Here is a 16,755-nt window from a genome sequence, read left to right as displayed (position 1 = left end):
GGCTTCTTCTTCTTCTTTGGACTTTATATGGTGGTTGGCAACCAACTTTAAGGTGCATTACCACCAACTGGACTGGAGTGTGGACCTCAATTCATCTTTCAATCACCCACGTGGGTATATGCTCCTAAAAACCAATGAAGAGATGGGAGAGGCCGGACTTGCAGCGCGTCAAGCATCACAAATAGAACCATGTGGATGCAATGATTGAATAACATGTATGTGTACATTTATTTTGTAAAGTTCGAGCACGTAACGCGAGCGGTGTGGTCAGCATGTTAGGCCCTAATCTATGGATTTCACATGACTGGGAATACAGATATGCATCTGTTGGTCACAGATACCTTAAAACAAAGGTAGGGGCATGGATCAGAAAACCAGTCCGTATGTGGTGTGACCACCATTTGCCTCATGCAGCGCGACACATCTCCTTCGCATAGAGTTGATCAGGCTGTTGATTGTGGCCTGTGGAATGTTGTCCCACTGCTCTTCAATGGCTGTGCAAAGTTGCTGGATATTGGCGGGAACTGGAACACGCTGTCGTATACGTCGATCCAGAGCATCCCAAACATGCTCAATATTTTTCATGAAACATGAGACATTTTTGTTCAGTGTATTTAATTTTCCAACATTTCAAACAATTAGAGTATATTTGTCATTCTCACGGCTTCCTCCAATTCAGTATCTTCAATTACTTCCTTGATTTACACTCAAAACTATTTAGCTAACATTACGTTTTTGGTGTGAAAATGATCTTAAATGTATAGATTAAGCCCTTTCTCTTAATTGAGATAAACAAGATTGAACTCCTGTGGTGTTTAGACTTAACACATTTATCCTTTTACAAGTTTGAATCCTGACGAGGGTGAGCAGTTTGACGAAAAGAGACAGGTTTTCATATTGACAGATTTACGGGGTAAGACGAGGGAGGATTGTCGGAAGAAGCCCGATGCTTTTCTACTGTCAGATTTTCACAGTAGGAAAAGAAACCATAAAAAACAACGATTCAATACAGCAGCCATGCCGGGATTCGATACAGGGTCGGCATCGGCGAGTATGTTCATTCTTGGTAGAAAATGCCCCCTGAAATCGCTACACTTGTTCATTGCTGGTGGCACAACCTCGTCTAATGAGAAATGTCCTTGGCACAGTAGGGGGAGCGTTAGACTGAAGATCTAAAGGTCTCTGGTTTGGTTTCGGCAGGAATCCTTTTTGGGGCAGCAGCAACCTAGAGGTTAGAGGTAAGGCCAGCAACCGGAGGGTTGCAGGTTTGAATCCCAGGTCCAACGGGAAAATCTGGTGGGAGCGATCTCCTGACAATTGAAACTTAAGACAAGACAAATGTCTGTTTTCTGTAAACATGGGCAATAAAGTATTCGTCTTTTAACATGTGTTACACTGAGGATAAAGTAAACCATACATTTTTAACATAGCATGCCACCTTATTTAGAGTTACATGCAGTAGTTCATTTAGAACTAGCCTACTGTGATCAATAAAATGTGTGATATAATTTGTTTGAAACAAAGCTAAATTAAATAAAGTTGTAGAAATATTCTGGAGTTATTATCCCTGGATACTTCTCGAATCTGCTGCCATTTCTGTGCATTAAAAATGGATGAGTGATACGGTTTCTTCTAACTGTAACAGAACACTTTTCCAATGCTGTTCCATTTAGCCCATTTAAAGACCATTTCCAATTCCTTGAGGGTTGTCAGTGCCTTCCACCAAAATAGCACCAAATCTATGCTGTTACTGATACACACAACCAAGCTATTTGTCTGAAGTCATTTACCCCTATAGAAGTCCACTAGTTTGTGTTCACCTGAAAGGCTGTTTTGTGTGAAGGGTCATCAGAGGTCAGGAGGGGGTCAGTGTGATGGGTTAAGGTGTTGAATTTAAAAGTTACCATTGCCAATGCATTTCCAGCTAACATGTGGTGTCTCAGATTAGGGGCAAGAGAGAGTCGTTACAGACTCCTGTAGATACAATCTGTCTGTTCTGAAGTAGTCTCCTTGTTGCGTTGGAGATGTTAGGGGTACCCTAGCAGCATTGGTTGAGTACTATTGTACAAAAGCAACATGAAGATTTCTGATATACAGTATGCCTCAGTGGAGCTGACTATTCCTTGCACGACTACTTACTTACTCCTCTTTATTCCCTATGGGACATTTAAGGATATAAGACTATTCCTTGTGACATAGGTTATTATTGTGTCATTACCATTTTACCATTTCTTTTTTTAAGTAAATACCTGAAAATGCCAGAGCCAGGCTGCAGAGCCTTATACTACGAATGTTGTTTGCGGAGTTAGCGAGGTAACTTTGGTTAACTCTGAGTTCAACTTGGGATAACTGCTACCAATAAAGTGTCTCGCCTTTTAGCCAGGTACATTTCAATGTTAACGAAATCTTCAGATCTAACCTGCTCCGGGGCAGGCTAACTCAGGGCTAACTACATTTATCATGAATGAAGAGTCTGATCCGCGAGTTGAGGACCAATTAAATCAGATTCCCGCCCTCTCGCAAAGATTGTCATCATCTGCTTCATTTGAGGAAGACAACTGATTAAATACTTTATTAATAACATGTGTTTTTGTGTGTTAAAAAATAGTAATGTTAATATACCGATCACATTACACATTTAGTAATGACAAATGCATTTGAAACTTCACACACAGTAAAACTTTTGTAGGACTTAATACAATTATTTTTATCATAGGAGTGGGAAAAAAAGGTGCTTGTGAATTGATAACCACACCAAAGTAATAAAATAAAGACGGCACTTCTAAAAGTCTATTTCACACGATAGCCTGCTGAAGTTTCTTTCATTTCGATTTCGGCACAAATTAAAATGTACCACTGACTTGCACATTGTTTGACGTTTCAGCATTGTTTCAATGAAGGGTTCAGTGTTCGACTAGCCAGCCACGTGCGACATGCACGCGCAGCCTGCTAGAGTTAGCGGCAGGCACACGAGCAATATCCACGGTTGGTAACGCAGATAGACAGATATTTCACCGGATGTATAAAAGTGAAGAATCCGCTTGGCGTTTCCTCTCGCTACCAAATATGGTAGTGAGAGGAAGCCCAGTGGCCGGCAGTGGGAGAAGACTTACGAGATGGATTTTGGGCGAGATTCTGCAAATTTTCTCATTGATGAAATATTTGATCTCAATACAGTTTTCTGTTCCCAAAACTAGAATCTGTCCCGAACAGAGTGGACTAAGTTTTGTAGACTTTACCCTTTGCCAAAGTTGTAAAAATTGCATTGTTTAGTTAATGCACATGCGCACTTCACAGAGTAGGCATTCTGAGTAGGCATTCACTTCACAGTGAAGGCACTAACGGAAATATTCAAATGTCTTTCTGTAAATAATAATAATAATAATAATAATAATAATAATAATAATAATAATAATAATAATAATAATAATATGCCATTTAGCAGACGCTTTTATCCAAAGCGACTTACAGTCATGTGTGCATACATTTTTAAATAACAACAGCCTACACCCTGGGTTCTCATGCTGAGGTGTTCATACCTATATAGCCCACAATCAGTGAACACCACTCAGACAACTCAGCAGGCTTCAGTAGGCTACATAAACACTGACTGACCTATTGTTCAATGTTTAAAATGTTATGCTAATGAAACAGCAGGAGCAACCCAATATACAGTGGGGGAAAAAAGTATTTAGTCAGCCACCAATTGTGCATGTTCTCCCAGTGAAAAAGATGAGAGAGGCCTGTAATTTTCATCATAGGTACACGTCAACTATGACAGACAAAATGAGGAAAAAAATCCAGAAAATCACATTGTAGGATTTTTTATGAATTTATTTGCAAATTATGGTGGAAAATAAGTATTTGGTCAATAACAAAAGTTTCTCAATACTTTGTTATATACCCTTTGTTGGCAATGACACAGGTCAAACGTTTTCTGTAAGTCTTCACAAGGTTTTCACACACTGTTGCTGGTATTTTGGCCCATTCCTCCATGCAGATCTCCTCTAGAGCAGTGATGTTTTGGGGCTGTCGCTGGGCAACACGGACTTTCAACTCCCTCCAAAGATTTTCTATGGGGTTGAGATCTGGAGACTGGCTAGGCCACACCTTGAAATGCTTCTTACGAAACCACTCCTTCGTTGCCCGGGCGGTGTGTTTGGGATCATTGTCATGCTGAAAGACCCAGCCACGTTTCATCTTCAATGCCCTTGCTGATGGAAGGAGGTTTTCACTCAAAATCTCACGATACATGGCCCCATTCATTCTTTCCTTTACACGGATCAGTCATCCTTGTCCCTTTGCAGAAAAACAGCCCCAAAGCATGATGTTTCCACCCCCATGCTTCACAGTAGGTATGGGGTTCTTTGGATTCTTTGTCCTCCAAACACGACGAGTTGAGTTTTTACCAAAAAGTTCTATTTTGGTTTCATCTGACCATATGACATTCTCACAATCCTCTTCTGGATCATCCAGATGCACTCTAGCAAACTTCAGACGGGCCTGGACATGTACTGGTTTAAGCAGGGGGACACGTCTGGCACTGCAGGATTTGAGTCCCTGGCGGCGTAGTGTGTTACTGATGGTAGGCTTTGTTACTTTGGTCCCAGCTCTCTGTAGGTCATTCACTAGGTCCCCCCGTGTGGTTCTGGGATTTTTGCTCACCGTTCTTGTGATCATTTTGACCCCACGGGGTGAGATATTGCGTGGAGCCCCAGATCGAGGGAGATTATCAGTGGTCTTGTATGTCTTCCATTTCCTAATAATTGCTCCCACAGTTGATTTCTTCAAACCAAGCTGCTTACCTATTGCAGATTCAGTCTTCCCAGCCTGGTGCAGGTCTACAATTTTGTTTCTGGTGTCGTTTGACAGCTCTTTAGTCTTGGCCATAGTGGAGTTTGGAGTGTGACTGTTTGAGGTTGTGGACAGGTGTCTTTTATACTGATAACAAGTTCAAACAGGCGCCATTAATACAGGTAACGAGTGGAGGACAGAGGAACCTCTTAAAGAAGAAGTTATAGGTCTGTGAGAGCCAGAAATCTTGCTTGTTTGTAGGTGACCAAATACTTATTTTCCACCATAATTTGCAAATAAATTCATGAAAAATGCTACGATGTGATTTTCTGGATTTTTTTCCCTCAATTTGTCTGTCATAGTTGACGTGTACCTATGATGAAAATTACAGGCCTCTCTCATTTTTTTAAGTGGGAGAACTTGCACAATTGGTGGCTGACTAAATACTTTTCCCCCCCACTGTAACTAGTGAGTCACTGAGGACAAAACAGCTGGTAGCTTAATGTGGACTTTGCTTATAAGAATGGAGATAAACATCTCCACCTCCACACTGTTCTGCATGTGTATGTGTGTGATGGAGACAGAAGATAAAAACATGTACTGAACACATGCATAGAGTGGGATTGTTAATTAAAGAGCCCTATGCAAGGTCACTTTCCTTGTTAAAGAGACAAGTCATGTTGATTCTCCCACTGATGGGGAACCAGAGAAGCTTATCCAACCCTGGGGGAGGAAGGCCTGTTCTTCTCTTCCTGTAAATAACTGTTTCAGTACTGTAAATATGACACTGTATGACCCGTTAAAAAGTACAGGCTAAAGCTGAGTCAGAGAAACCCAGTGAGTCAAACACGTTTCATAGAGCACCAAAAAAAATAAAAAATGGCAACAGAGAAAAACATCAATTGATGAAAAGATCTGACCAAAACATGTTTTTGGAAACATTGTGCTATTCAACTGAAAACCTTTGGGAACTGCGTTACAGTTAATGTCACTTGAGAAGGCATTTAACTTTAGTCTGTCCACCAAAACACCACCCAATGACTTTATGCATTGAGCATTGTCTCCAATCATGAGGAATGAAGTAGGCTAGTAATTATTCCTTTGTCACTGGTCTTCTCTTCTTCTCAGGAAGCAGAATGGTAAAAGACTAACAGACCTTGCAGTCCCAGCAGCCTACTATAACATTGTGCATTTCACATAACCACCATCAGATGGCGACTACAGACTAGGTTTACTAACCTCAATGAGACTCATGCAGGTGAAATCATCATTAATTTGGATCGCAATGGATTTCTTTTATGGTCTTTCTTTCCTGTCGCCTGCTGAGTCATGTGGGATACCTGTGGCCCCAGTGATACGTCTAGGCGTCGGTTTAAGAAATAACGTGTCGTATTTCTGTGGTGAACAGCTACTTTTTTTCACATTAGTCTCATTCACAACTTGTGTCACCATGGCTACGCGACCTATGGGCGGAAATGCTGAGAAGCATCTATTGGAAATGCTTGATGTCTCAGTTGATCTTGGCTAATCCTCTGACAATTTGTAGTAGATAACTTATCAATTACAAACACATCGTGTTATTTAAAAGGATTGATTGAATATGGTAAGCCTTGTGAATTGCTGGGAACACCTCACCTGTCCAGATGAATTGTAGCTGGCGCCATCACAAAGCATGGAAACCGTGTCAAGCCAACTCTCCATGGCTCTGGGCCAACTGGTGTTAACACTATGCTAGTTAGCCTACCCCTTCAACGCAGGTAGGCTATAACTTATTGAGAGTAAATGGGCGAATTACTCGGCAAAATAATTACATCAGTGGCATGATGGCATTGCATTGCAGGACGGGAGAATCCCTCAGCCCGCCCGCGCATCATTTTCAATCACGTCTCTGTGGAGCGGTCCTCACTCCCTCTCCTCCCTCCCTGGCATGATGTTACGTACTACTACTATAATAAGAAGAGACCTGACTCTCAGAGGCAAACCCTGCCTCATGGTGACGTCACTCGCTCGGCTACTAGATAAATATGGGGATCGGTACTGTTCACTGGATCAAACCGAAACTTCCCTTCATTGAGTAACGACGATAACGGAAAGTGGATTGCCTGGTTCAGTATTTTGGAATAACTCAGACGCACATCAAATGTAAGTTTGTTTATGGAATTGAATGATTTTGCAGTCGTGATAATACATTAATTAGGCTATGTCTATTTCAAATCATTTTAGTTCAACTTCAATTTTAACATTGCTCAATGCTCAATCAAACCTTAATTAATATTATAGGATACAAGCACATTATTGTCTTAAATGTATTTTTTCAAAAAAATAATACACAAAAGTTCATATAAGTTGTGGCCTAATAAAGGATAAAAAAGTAATGAGAAATGCATTCTTTGTCAGAGTTGGCTGCTTTTCATGTTAACAGCATAATCCTACTAAAGAGCGCATCTATTTCACAGACAAAAAAGTAATGACTTTGAATAAAGGTGACAAATTGCGGAACATGGACAAAAGGAGAGGGAGCATGCCGTTTCCCATGCACCTGCAGAACCTGCACAGAAGAAGCATGCCGGTGGATGACCGCGAGATGCGCAAGGCGCAAACTGGAGAGCTGTCCAACCTCATGCGCTGCACGTCCTACACCCCCGGCGAGCCTCACCGAGACAGCTGTGTATCGGACTCGTCCGATTCCGTTATCTCCTCCGGCAGCGACTCCGAGGGACAGGTGTACAAGGTGGTTCTCCTCGGCGAGCAGGGTGTCGGCAAGTCTAGCCTGGCACGTATTTTCGGTGGAGTCGAGGATGGTCACGACTGCGACGAGACAGGTGAGTGTCTGATGACAATTACTGATGATGATGGTGTTGAAGTTTATATGACATTGAGAATACACTACAATGCAATACGTTTTCAAAACAAAGAAAATAACTGTTTGACTGTGGCTGTTCTCAGCACCCCATTAGAGTGAATGCACATAGGCTGCAAACTAAGTAAATATAGGATTGGTTTCCATATCATCTTGGCACACAGGTTGAAGTACATTGATTATTGCTATTTCCATCCAGTCAGTAAGGCGCCACACATATCAAAGTACTGCTGTTGACATATACAGCCACAGAGATAGTGGATGGGAGATATGAAAATCAATGACTGAGTGAAGGAGACAGTAATGCACTGTAGTACCCATCACAGATATAGGTTAATTGAGAGTTAATAAGCTGTACTAAAGGCATCATGAAATGGGAAATAGAAATGGGCAATAGTGAGTGAGACCTCACACTTGACCCAGTTAGTGGGTTTATAACATTGTGGCCAGGAGTATTTATCTGTCTGCTTGCTTTTGTTTCAGGAAACACATATGACAGATCGTTCGAGGTGGACGAGGAGGAGGCGTCCATCTTGTTGTACGACATTTGGGAACAGGTGAGGCATATAATGCAAATTATGCAATTTCAGTTTGACCCTCAGTAAAATTGGTCTTAGTCATAGCATATCATTTGATGTAATGCGTAGTGCTCTAATGCTGATGTATAATATCATATATCACTATAATAACTTTAATTTGATCACCTGTAGCTTTTGATTAGATAAGCAATGTAACTAATGTAATTATATTTCTCTTGGCCTACAGGATAACAGTCAGTGGCTGAAGGAACAGTGCATGAGGATAGGTGACGCCTACATTATCGTCTACTCAGTGACAGACAAGTCCAGCTTTGAGAAGGCGTCAGAGCTACGCATCCAGCTACGCAGAGCTCGCCAGTCTGAGAACATTCCCATCATCCTTGTGGGTAATAAGAGCGATCTGGTGCGGTCCAGAGAAGTCTCTGTGGATGGTAAGTGACAGTGATCTTTGCCTAGTGCTACTTATTTTAGAATTACTGCTATAGTTAAAGCTAGTATAAAGGTGTTATGCAAAGGCATAATGATGATTGTGAAGTCACTGTCCCCAGGGAACACTATAGATTCTCACCTGCGCCTCCCCTCCTTTTTTTTGCAGAGGGCAGCGCCTGCGCTGTGGTGTTTGACTGCAAGTTCATCGAGACCTCAGCCAATCTCCACCACAATGTCAGGGACCTGTTCGAGGGCATCGTCCGGCAGATCCGCCTTCGCAAAGACAGCAAGGAGGAGAACGCTCGCCGTATGGCCAACTGCAAACGACGCGAGAGCATCGGCAAGAAGGCCAAGCGTTTCCTGGGCCGTATGGTGGCCCGGAAGAACAAGAAGATGGCCTTCAGACAGAAGTCCAAGTCCTGCCATGACCTTTCGGTCCTCTGAGAGTACAGTATCTGGACTGCTGTTTTCTCTTTGGCCTTTAAGACCAGACGCTGTGTGTTTTTAACACTAACCCCAAGGACTGATAGAGTTGTACAGAAATTATATATTTTATTATATTAATTAAATACAACAGACATATCCATGATAATGATCTGGCTTTTGAAGTTTCATTATTTAATTTTTTTGTCTGCCTTATGTATAGCTGTTGATAGTTCTTGTGTATGTATATTCAATCCACAAAGGCTTGTTATTTTCAACCATGAGTTGTAAGATTGCCTTGATAATGGGGGACAGTGTGTTTGGTTCTAGTGCATGCAGTGTTGGTCGTGTTGTATATAGCCCTCATGAAAGATTAGATTATGGTACACTGTCCTGAAAAGCAATGGAACTGTAAGCCCTATGAGTGATTTCCCTGCATTCTGTCACCTGGAGTCATTTTTACTTGAAACTGGGTACGCAGGTTCGTACTTTGGCCATGATACTGAGGACAGGAAGAATGTGTAATGGGGGTTAGGCCAGGTTTTGGAAAAATATATGATTCTATTGTCCTAACCTTCAGTCCAGATGTGAATGAAGAAAGCAATAATAAGTTATATTTGTCATGTGAATTTAACGTTTTGTTTTAAATACAGTTGATTTGCACTTCCTTTTAATATTCAATAATTTTGTTATGTTTACATTTGATTTTTTAAAATAAAAAAATAAGAAATACAACTATTCCATATCTTTTCTTACCCAGATCGTAAAACAATTAGGTTACACCAAAAACGAAAGTACCAGTCAAAAGTTTGGACACCTACTCTTTCAAGGATTTTTCTTTATTTTTACTATTTTCTACATTGTAGCATAATAGTGAAGACATCAAAATGATGAAATAACACATATGGAATTATGTAATAACCAAAAAAGTGTTAAACAAATCCAAATATATTTTATATTTTCAATTCTTCAAAGTAGCCACCCTTTGCCTTGATGACAGCTTTGCACACTCTTGGCATTCTCTCAACCAGTTTCATGAGGAATGCTTTTCCAACAGTATTGAAGGAGTTCTCTTTCTTCACTCTGCCGTCCAACTCATCCCAAACCATCTCAATTTGGTTGAGGTCGGGTGATTGTGGAGGCCAGGTCATCTGATGCAGCACTCCATCACTCTCCTTGGTCAAATAGCCCTTACACAGCCTGGAGGTGTGTTTTGGGTCATTGTCCTGTTAAAAAACAAATGATAGTACCATTAAGCGCAAACCAGATGGGATGGCGTATCGCTGCAGAATGCTGTGGTAGCCATGCTGGTTAAGTGTGACTTGAATTCTAAATAACTCACCGACAGTGTCACCAGTAAAGCACCCCCACACCATCACACCTCCTCCTCTATGCTTCATGGTGGGAACCACACATGCGGAGATCATCCGTTCACCTACTCTGCGTCTCACAAAGACACGGCGGTTGGAACCAAAAATCTCAAATTTGGACTCATCAGACTAAAGGACAGATTTCCACCGGTCTAATGTCCATTGCTCGTGTTTCTTGGCCCAAGCAAGTCTCTTCTTCTTATTGGTGTACCTTAGTAGAGTTTTTTTTGCAGCAATTCGACCATGAAGGCCTGATTCACGCAGTCTCCTCTGAACAGTTGATGTTGAGATGTGTCTGTTACTTGAACTCTGTGAAGCATTTATTTGGGCTGCAATGTGAGCTGTAGTTAACTCTAATGAATGTATCCTCTGCAGCAGAGGTAACTCTGGGTCTTGCATTCCTGTGGTGGTCCTCATGAGAGCCAGTTTCATCATAGCGCTTGATGGTTTTTGCGACTGCACTTGAAGAAACGTTCAAAGTTCTTGACATTTTCCAGATTGACTGACCTTCATGTCTTAAAGTAATGACGGACTGTTGTTTCCCTTTGCTTATTTGCCAGTAACCGAAAGGTCGCTGGTTCTAATCCCCAAGCTGACTAGGTGAAAAATCTGTCGATGTGCCCTTAAGCAAGGCACTTAACCCTAATTGCTCCTGTAAGTCACTCTGGATAAGAGCGTCTGCAAAATGTCTAAAATGTAAATGTAAATGTTATTTGAGCTGTTCTTGCCATAATATGGACTTGGTCTTTTACCAAATAGGGCTATCTTCTGTATACCCCACCTACCTTGTCACAACACAGCTGATTGGCTCAAATGCATTAAGAAGGAAATAAATTCCACAAATTAACTTTTAACAAGGCACACCTGTTAATTGAAATGCATTCCAGGTGACTACCTCATGAAGCTGGTTGAGAATGCCATGAGTGTGCAAAGCTGTCATCAAGGCAAAGGGTGGCTACTTTGAATAATATAAAATAAAACATATATTTTGATTTGTTTAACACTTTTTTGGTTACTACATGATTCCATATGTGTTATTTCATTGTTTTGATGTCTTCACTATTATGCTACAATGTAGAAAATAGTAAAAATAAAGAAAAACCCTTGAATGAGTAGGTGTGTCCAAACGTTTGACTGGTAGTGTATATAAAACAGACCTTGTTATTTGATTAACGTCCTCATAAATATTCATTAATAGATTGTTCAGTGGACTGGAGTCTTGTTGACCAACAGCATTACTGGAAGGAAACAAGGTAGTAAAACATTAAACTGGAGAGTCGTGCAAACGCACTTCGTTTTTCCACACTATGCAAACCGTTCTCCCTCCTTCATAGGGAACGCGCATGATTGAGAGAAGGTAAGACACAATAAATAGAACGTTTTCGAATAAAAATGTAATTGCAAAAATGATCGTGGAGTGTTAGGTAAATAAGTGATGCTTGCCAATCATTCATTCCGTTTTTGTGAGGTATAGGCTCTTATTCTGGCCTACAGGTTGAGGTTCAGAGAGTGAGATTGTTTTCATTCGCCGGTCTTTGTAAATCATAATAAGACATGTAAATATTGTTGCAAGCGAATGGCCAATGGGTATTGTGAATTGTAGTCTGCGGCGCGATGGGCCATCAGCGAGGCACAGAGGTTCCCGCGACCTGTGCCCAGCATTATTTTATTTTGGGGGGATTTACTGGAGTGCCAAATCTCATCATTAACTCTTTCTTGTGCCAATTGCCTTGTCTTTTGTGACCATATAACACATACTATAAAGTCATAATATTTATTTATTCTTGTTATAGAGAGAACAATTAATTGCTAGGCTGTTTTGTGTCGCAGGTGTAATCATGCCCTGGGAAACAGAGTGCAGCCTGCTCTCATAGACTAGATGTAACATAGTACACTCAAAATAGTATGGTTTCAGTATGGTTACATAAGACAGAAGGTTACTTAAGGCAAAAACTAAAGGAGGGTGGTTGGTCGGGTGTATAACTTTGCAACTACTTACAACTTTTTTGCGACTTTGCAACTACTTAGCATGTTAGCTAACCCTTCCCCTAACCCTAACCTTAACCCTTTAACCTAACTCCTAACCTTAACCCCTAACCTAGCTAATGTTAGCCACATAGCTAATGTTAGTGTTAGCCACCTAGCTAACGTTAGCCAAAACAAATTAGAATTCATAACATATCATACAAATTGTAATTTGTAACATATACGAATTGTAATTCGTAACATATCATACTAATTTGAGTGACTCAGATTGTAATTTACTATGTTACCTCTACCCCTGAGTCCAGGTTGCAGGGTAAGTTCCGCTTTTAAGTCTGTGAATGTGATGAGACATTAATGTACCATGTAGGCCTACTGCCTGTGGCTACTGAGTATATATTTAACCTAACATCCATTTAAATGCAACATTTTCTTGCACAGGTGTAGGCCTATTGAAGTTGTATTTACATTTTTAAGATGGTTGATTCTGCAGATTGGCAGGTCTATTAATTTTTGTAAATATTTTTTAAAAAGATGATTAAAATAGAATAGTTGCACATGCAGCATTCACACTGGGTTTTCTCTCTCTTTCTCTTTCCCTTTCTCCATCTTTCATTCTCTGCTTCATAACAGTGAGAATCAATCCGTAACAAGACAGAAATCATAGAAACCATGTGTTCCCAAAGGTAAAAAATAACCACTGTTTGACTGGAAATGTTGTGCATCCTGCCTTTACAGATATACAGTTACAAAAACACATGACTGGAAGATAAGTTATGTCCATCTTTATCATTACACTGACTGTAAGTATGCTTCCTTTGAATGTGGCCTTCACAGGTTATTAAAGCAATCTCAGATTATTATGATTTTGATATACTATTTACGTGAAAATAAACTTCAACTAAATGATTGAAAGTCATGCTGTCTTTTGCCTCCTTGGATTTTTGTAGTTGGTGGTACTTCAGACTCCCGCACAGTGCTCAGGGGCCAATCTTAAAATTGGCGTCCCTGAAAACTATGATGGTATTTTCCCATGGTACCTGGCTAAGGTAAGACTTTTCAGTTCATTTCACCATTTATGCAACAAAAAAAACATTTACAACAAAACAGCTTGCTTATTGGAAAATAATAATTAAGGAATAATTCTCTCCATATTGCTGCCAGTCTGTGTGATGCATCATACCCTGGTCCTGCTGAGATGTATGTATTAATGGCTGTATGCAAGTAAAAGAGGGAGAAGAGCCATAAAAAGTTTTGCTGTTGCACTGCATTCAGCGCTCAAGATATAATTATACCGGAGCTACTCCCGCACAGCTCCCTCATCACAAAACTAAAATTGGAGCGCCTCTGGCTGTCTGTTTAATGCTAGACCGCCAGCCCTGCATCCATGGCAGGAGGATTCTTTTCTTCACTTAGAAATCATCAGGTTTGTCCTGGCAGCGCATGTGTTTGACACTGTAATTGAAGGCCTTTTGAAGCTGTCAAATTAAATGCGTGGTCCAGTCAGTTCTTCCCTTTTGCATGATGTATGATCAAAACATACCTCAGATTCACTCTAATGGCGGACATGGTGGAGATCGGATAATTGGCTCTACTTTGTGTTAGGGTGGAAAGGACAACATTATTACTTTAAAATGTGTGTTCTTGAGCAGAAATGGCACTGACAGTCAGGTCTATGAGTCAGAGTTGTTTTCTCACCAGCTTTACTATTTGAACGGCTCTGAACTTCTCAGGTATCCTGCTCTGGCACATGATAGCTGTTTTTTAAAATCATAACATGAATGTAAGAATGAAAAAGATACATTTCTGTCATGAAAACATTTGCATTTCATGTCAACACATTAGATGCATGACAAGAGAAGAATGTTTGGTGTGAACGATTAGCTACTTTGTCAACCACTGCATAGCCTTAAATATAGACTTTGCAGCCTGTTGATCTAAAATGAGGTTATGGAGCAGTCAAGAAAGAAGTATCCCAGACCAAATCAAAGTGTTAGGTTCTCAGGAGTTGAACACATGCTGAGATCATTGGCATGGCTTTGGCAGCTGAGAGCCAGTTGCTATGTGGTATGTGAAGCCGTAAAACATGCAGCGCTGAGTGGCACGAGATCACCAGCATGCTCCTGTTTCATAGGCTGCTCTAGCCATGCCACAGTCACACCGTGCCAGGCCAGGCTGCATGACAGTCCTCTACGATAGACAGTCACACAGTACATGACTAGGATACCCATTCATACCTGACCATGGCCGGGCCAGACACAGGCATTGTGGGTCTGGACCAGAGGGCGTCTGTTTTGTGACTGCCCCTCTGCCAGCAGCTTGTGACACCCTTGAGAACAAACTGTCAGCGGTGAACAAGTTTTCCATAAGGGGGAAAATGTTAACGTTCATTATGACACATAACCGCTCACTCAAAAGATTCAAAAGGATTGCCAGATGGAGCTATACATACACATATTCATCCATTTACACATCATAGAATGGGTGAATAATCAATTGACTTTATATGAGCAGAGCAAAAAGACATTACACAAGGCCCAGAGATCTCCTGTGCTTGCAGTGACATACAGTTATCCTCTCAACTTTGATGTAAAAGGTCAACATTTGCCCACACACAGTAACCAGAAGTTTTATTTTAGCTGCACATATGACTCTTGCAGAGAATACTAAAGTTAAAGTCTATTGTAGTGAAGAGGGAATTGTAGATTGAATTAATATTATTGTCCTTGTCCAACACAGCTCCCTGACCTCCCAGCTACCTACACTGACGTTGTGGTGAAAGGGGACGATGAGGGGATCTTTGGAGTTGAGGCAGGATTTCTTTATGCCCTGAAGCCTCTGGACAGAGAGAAGCAGCCATCTTACTCTCTGCAGGTTGACAGTCACACATTTATGGCATTATCTATGCATGTAGTGATATGTTTACAATACATGATTACGTTTACAATACATCACAATACGTGATTAATCATCCATGCGGTTATTATGGCCATTGGCAAAGATGGAACACAAGGTGACCTATGAGATTGCATGGATGGAACGATATTGTAATCATCCTCATCAAAAATACCATCAAATTGAATGCAATATATTGCAATGATTTGTTTTGATTGGGGTGTATTATCTCTGGCTTGTCCTCAAACAATGTACTGTCTAGCAACATCAAATGAGACACAATATCCTTAGTTAATTACAATCAAATTAGATCTTTAGGCTACCGTATTTGTCTTAATTAACTTATATTTGCCCTTCATACTTACAGTTGCATTTACTTTAAGCTGGAAGTGAGTTTTCCCCCCCAGCTTCTCAGCTGTAATTGCCACTAGAGAAAATAATTACTACAGGAAGTCAAGTAATGTCACCCTTGTTAGCCCAGGATTGCGTGACAGGCATAGCCAGTCACTGCAGGAACGGAAGATAGACCTAAATTAGGAAGTCAATATTGGCCATTTGAGTAGCAGCCTGAGTGAAAGAATGCTATTACCTCCATGCTTAATTTAGATCTCTGCCTAATAAAATGTTACAATTTTAGTGTGGAGCAGATTGGTGAGAAATACTGTATATGTAAAAGTGAGAGACTACAATGTCTTCATATAGCATTGAAGACATCTTTAGCGTGTTATGAGGGGCACGATTAGGTACTAAGCGCTTGAAACCTTGTGCGCTCATCACAGGTGTCCTTCACAGTATCCTTGCAGTCTCAGAGCTTTATGGTGGAAGTATGCGTCATTGACAAGAACGACAACGTGCCTGTGTTTATCGAGGAGAGCATGAGAGGCAGTGTGCAGCTGGGACTTCTGAAAGGTTGGTTATACTAGCCAGAACATAGAGCCCATCCACCATTCAGGAGAAAACAAATACCGGAGTTCACAGAAGGGATTTACATTTGTGACATATTCATGAGTTTATTTCCCAATACATACTGATGAGTGATGTTTGCATTGTCTGAATCTTCATGACTTATACAGAAATAGTATCACCTGAACTAACCACATGGCTCTAGTGAAGGACATGTATTAGAGGTAGAGGTGATGTGCTTCATCTTTTTTATTGGGGTCTTACTACAGTCTGACCTTGAGCTATTGTGGGGTAGTTCTTTGAGTTTTTGTGTAAGAGATGACTCAAGCGTTTGGATTTATGTAACTGAGGGGACTCACGGTTGAGTGGATAAACGGAGGGTGCTGTGTGAGTGTGAGCATCACACCAACAGATAGTGGGTTACCATTGATAACATTGTGATGTGAACTTCAGGCAATTATAGAGCAGACTTTACATTGAGAGGTTATAGTAATATCCCCATAAAGTGTGCCTCTATTCACATGAACGACAGTAGATACAAATATGTTAAACAATTCAT

At 40.8% G+C, this 16,755-nt stretch overlaps 1 protein-coding gene across 2 annotated transcripts in view; it reads left to right on the top strand.

The window, feature by feature from the left end:
* Nucleotides 1-9,780, top strand: part of LOC121559215 (GTP-binding protein RAD) — an 81,007-nt gene extending 71,227 nt beyond the window's left edge. The window contains exons 1-5 of one of the 2 annotated variants that reach the window (XM_041872500.1): nt 6,833-6,936; nt 7,251-7,616; nt 8,138-8,211; nt 8,420-8,624; nt 8,789-9,780. In XM_041872500.1, the coding sequence (XP_041728434.1) occupies nt 7,262-7,616; nt 8,138-8,211; nt 8,420-8,624; nt 8,789-9,066 (912 nt within the window). In that variant the 5' untranslated portion in view covers nt 6,833-6,936; nt 7,251-7,261 and the 3' untranslated portion in view covers nt 9,067-9,780. Of the gene's footprint in view, nt 1-6,832; nt 6,937-7,250; nt 7,617-8,137; nt 8,212-8,419; nt 8,625-8,788 lie in introns of those variants that run through there. The other variant, XM_041872501.2, reaches the window with a different exon arrangement.
* Nucleotides 9,781-16,755: the final 6,975 nt, after the last annotated feature.

This window comes from Coregonus clupeaformis, unplaced genomic scaffold (assembly GCF_020615455.1).
Source record: "Coregonus clupeaformis isolate EN_2021a unplaced genomic scaffold, ASM2061545v1 scaf0823, whole genome shotgun sequence".
In the NCBI taxonomy this organism is placed as follows: domain Eukaryota; kingdom Metazoa; phylum Chordata; class Actinopteri; order Salmoniformes; family Salmonidae; genus Coregonus; species Coregonus clupeaformis.
Note: the sequence above shows the minus strand (reverse complement) of the source record. Positions and strands in the feature narration are given on the sequence as shown.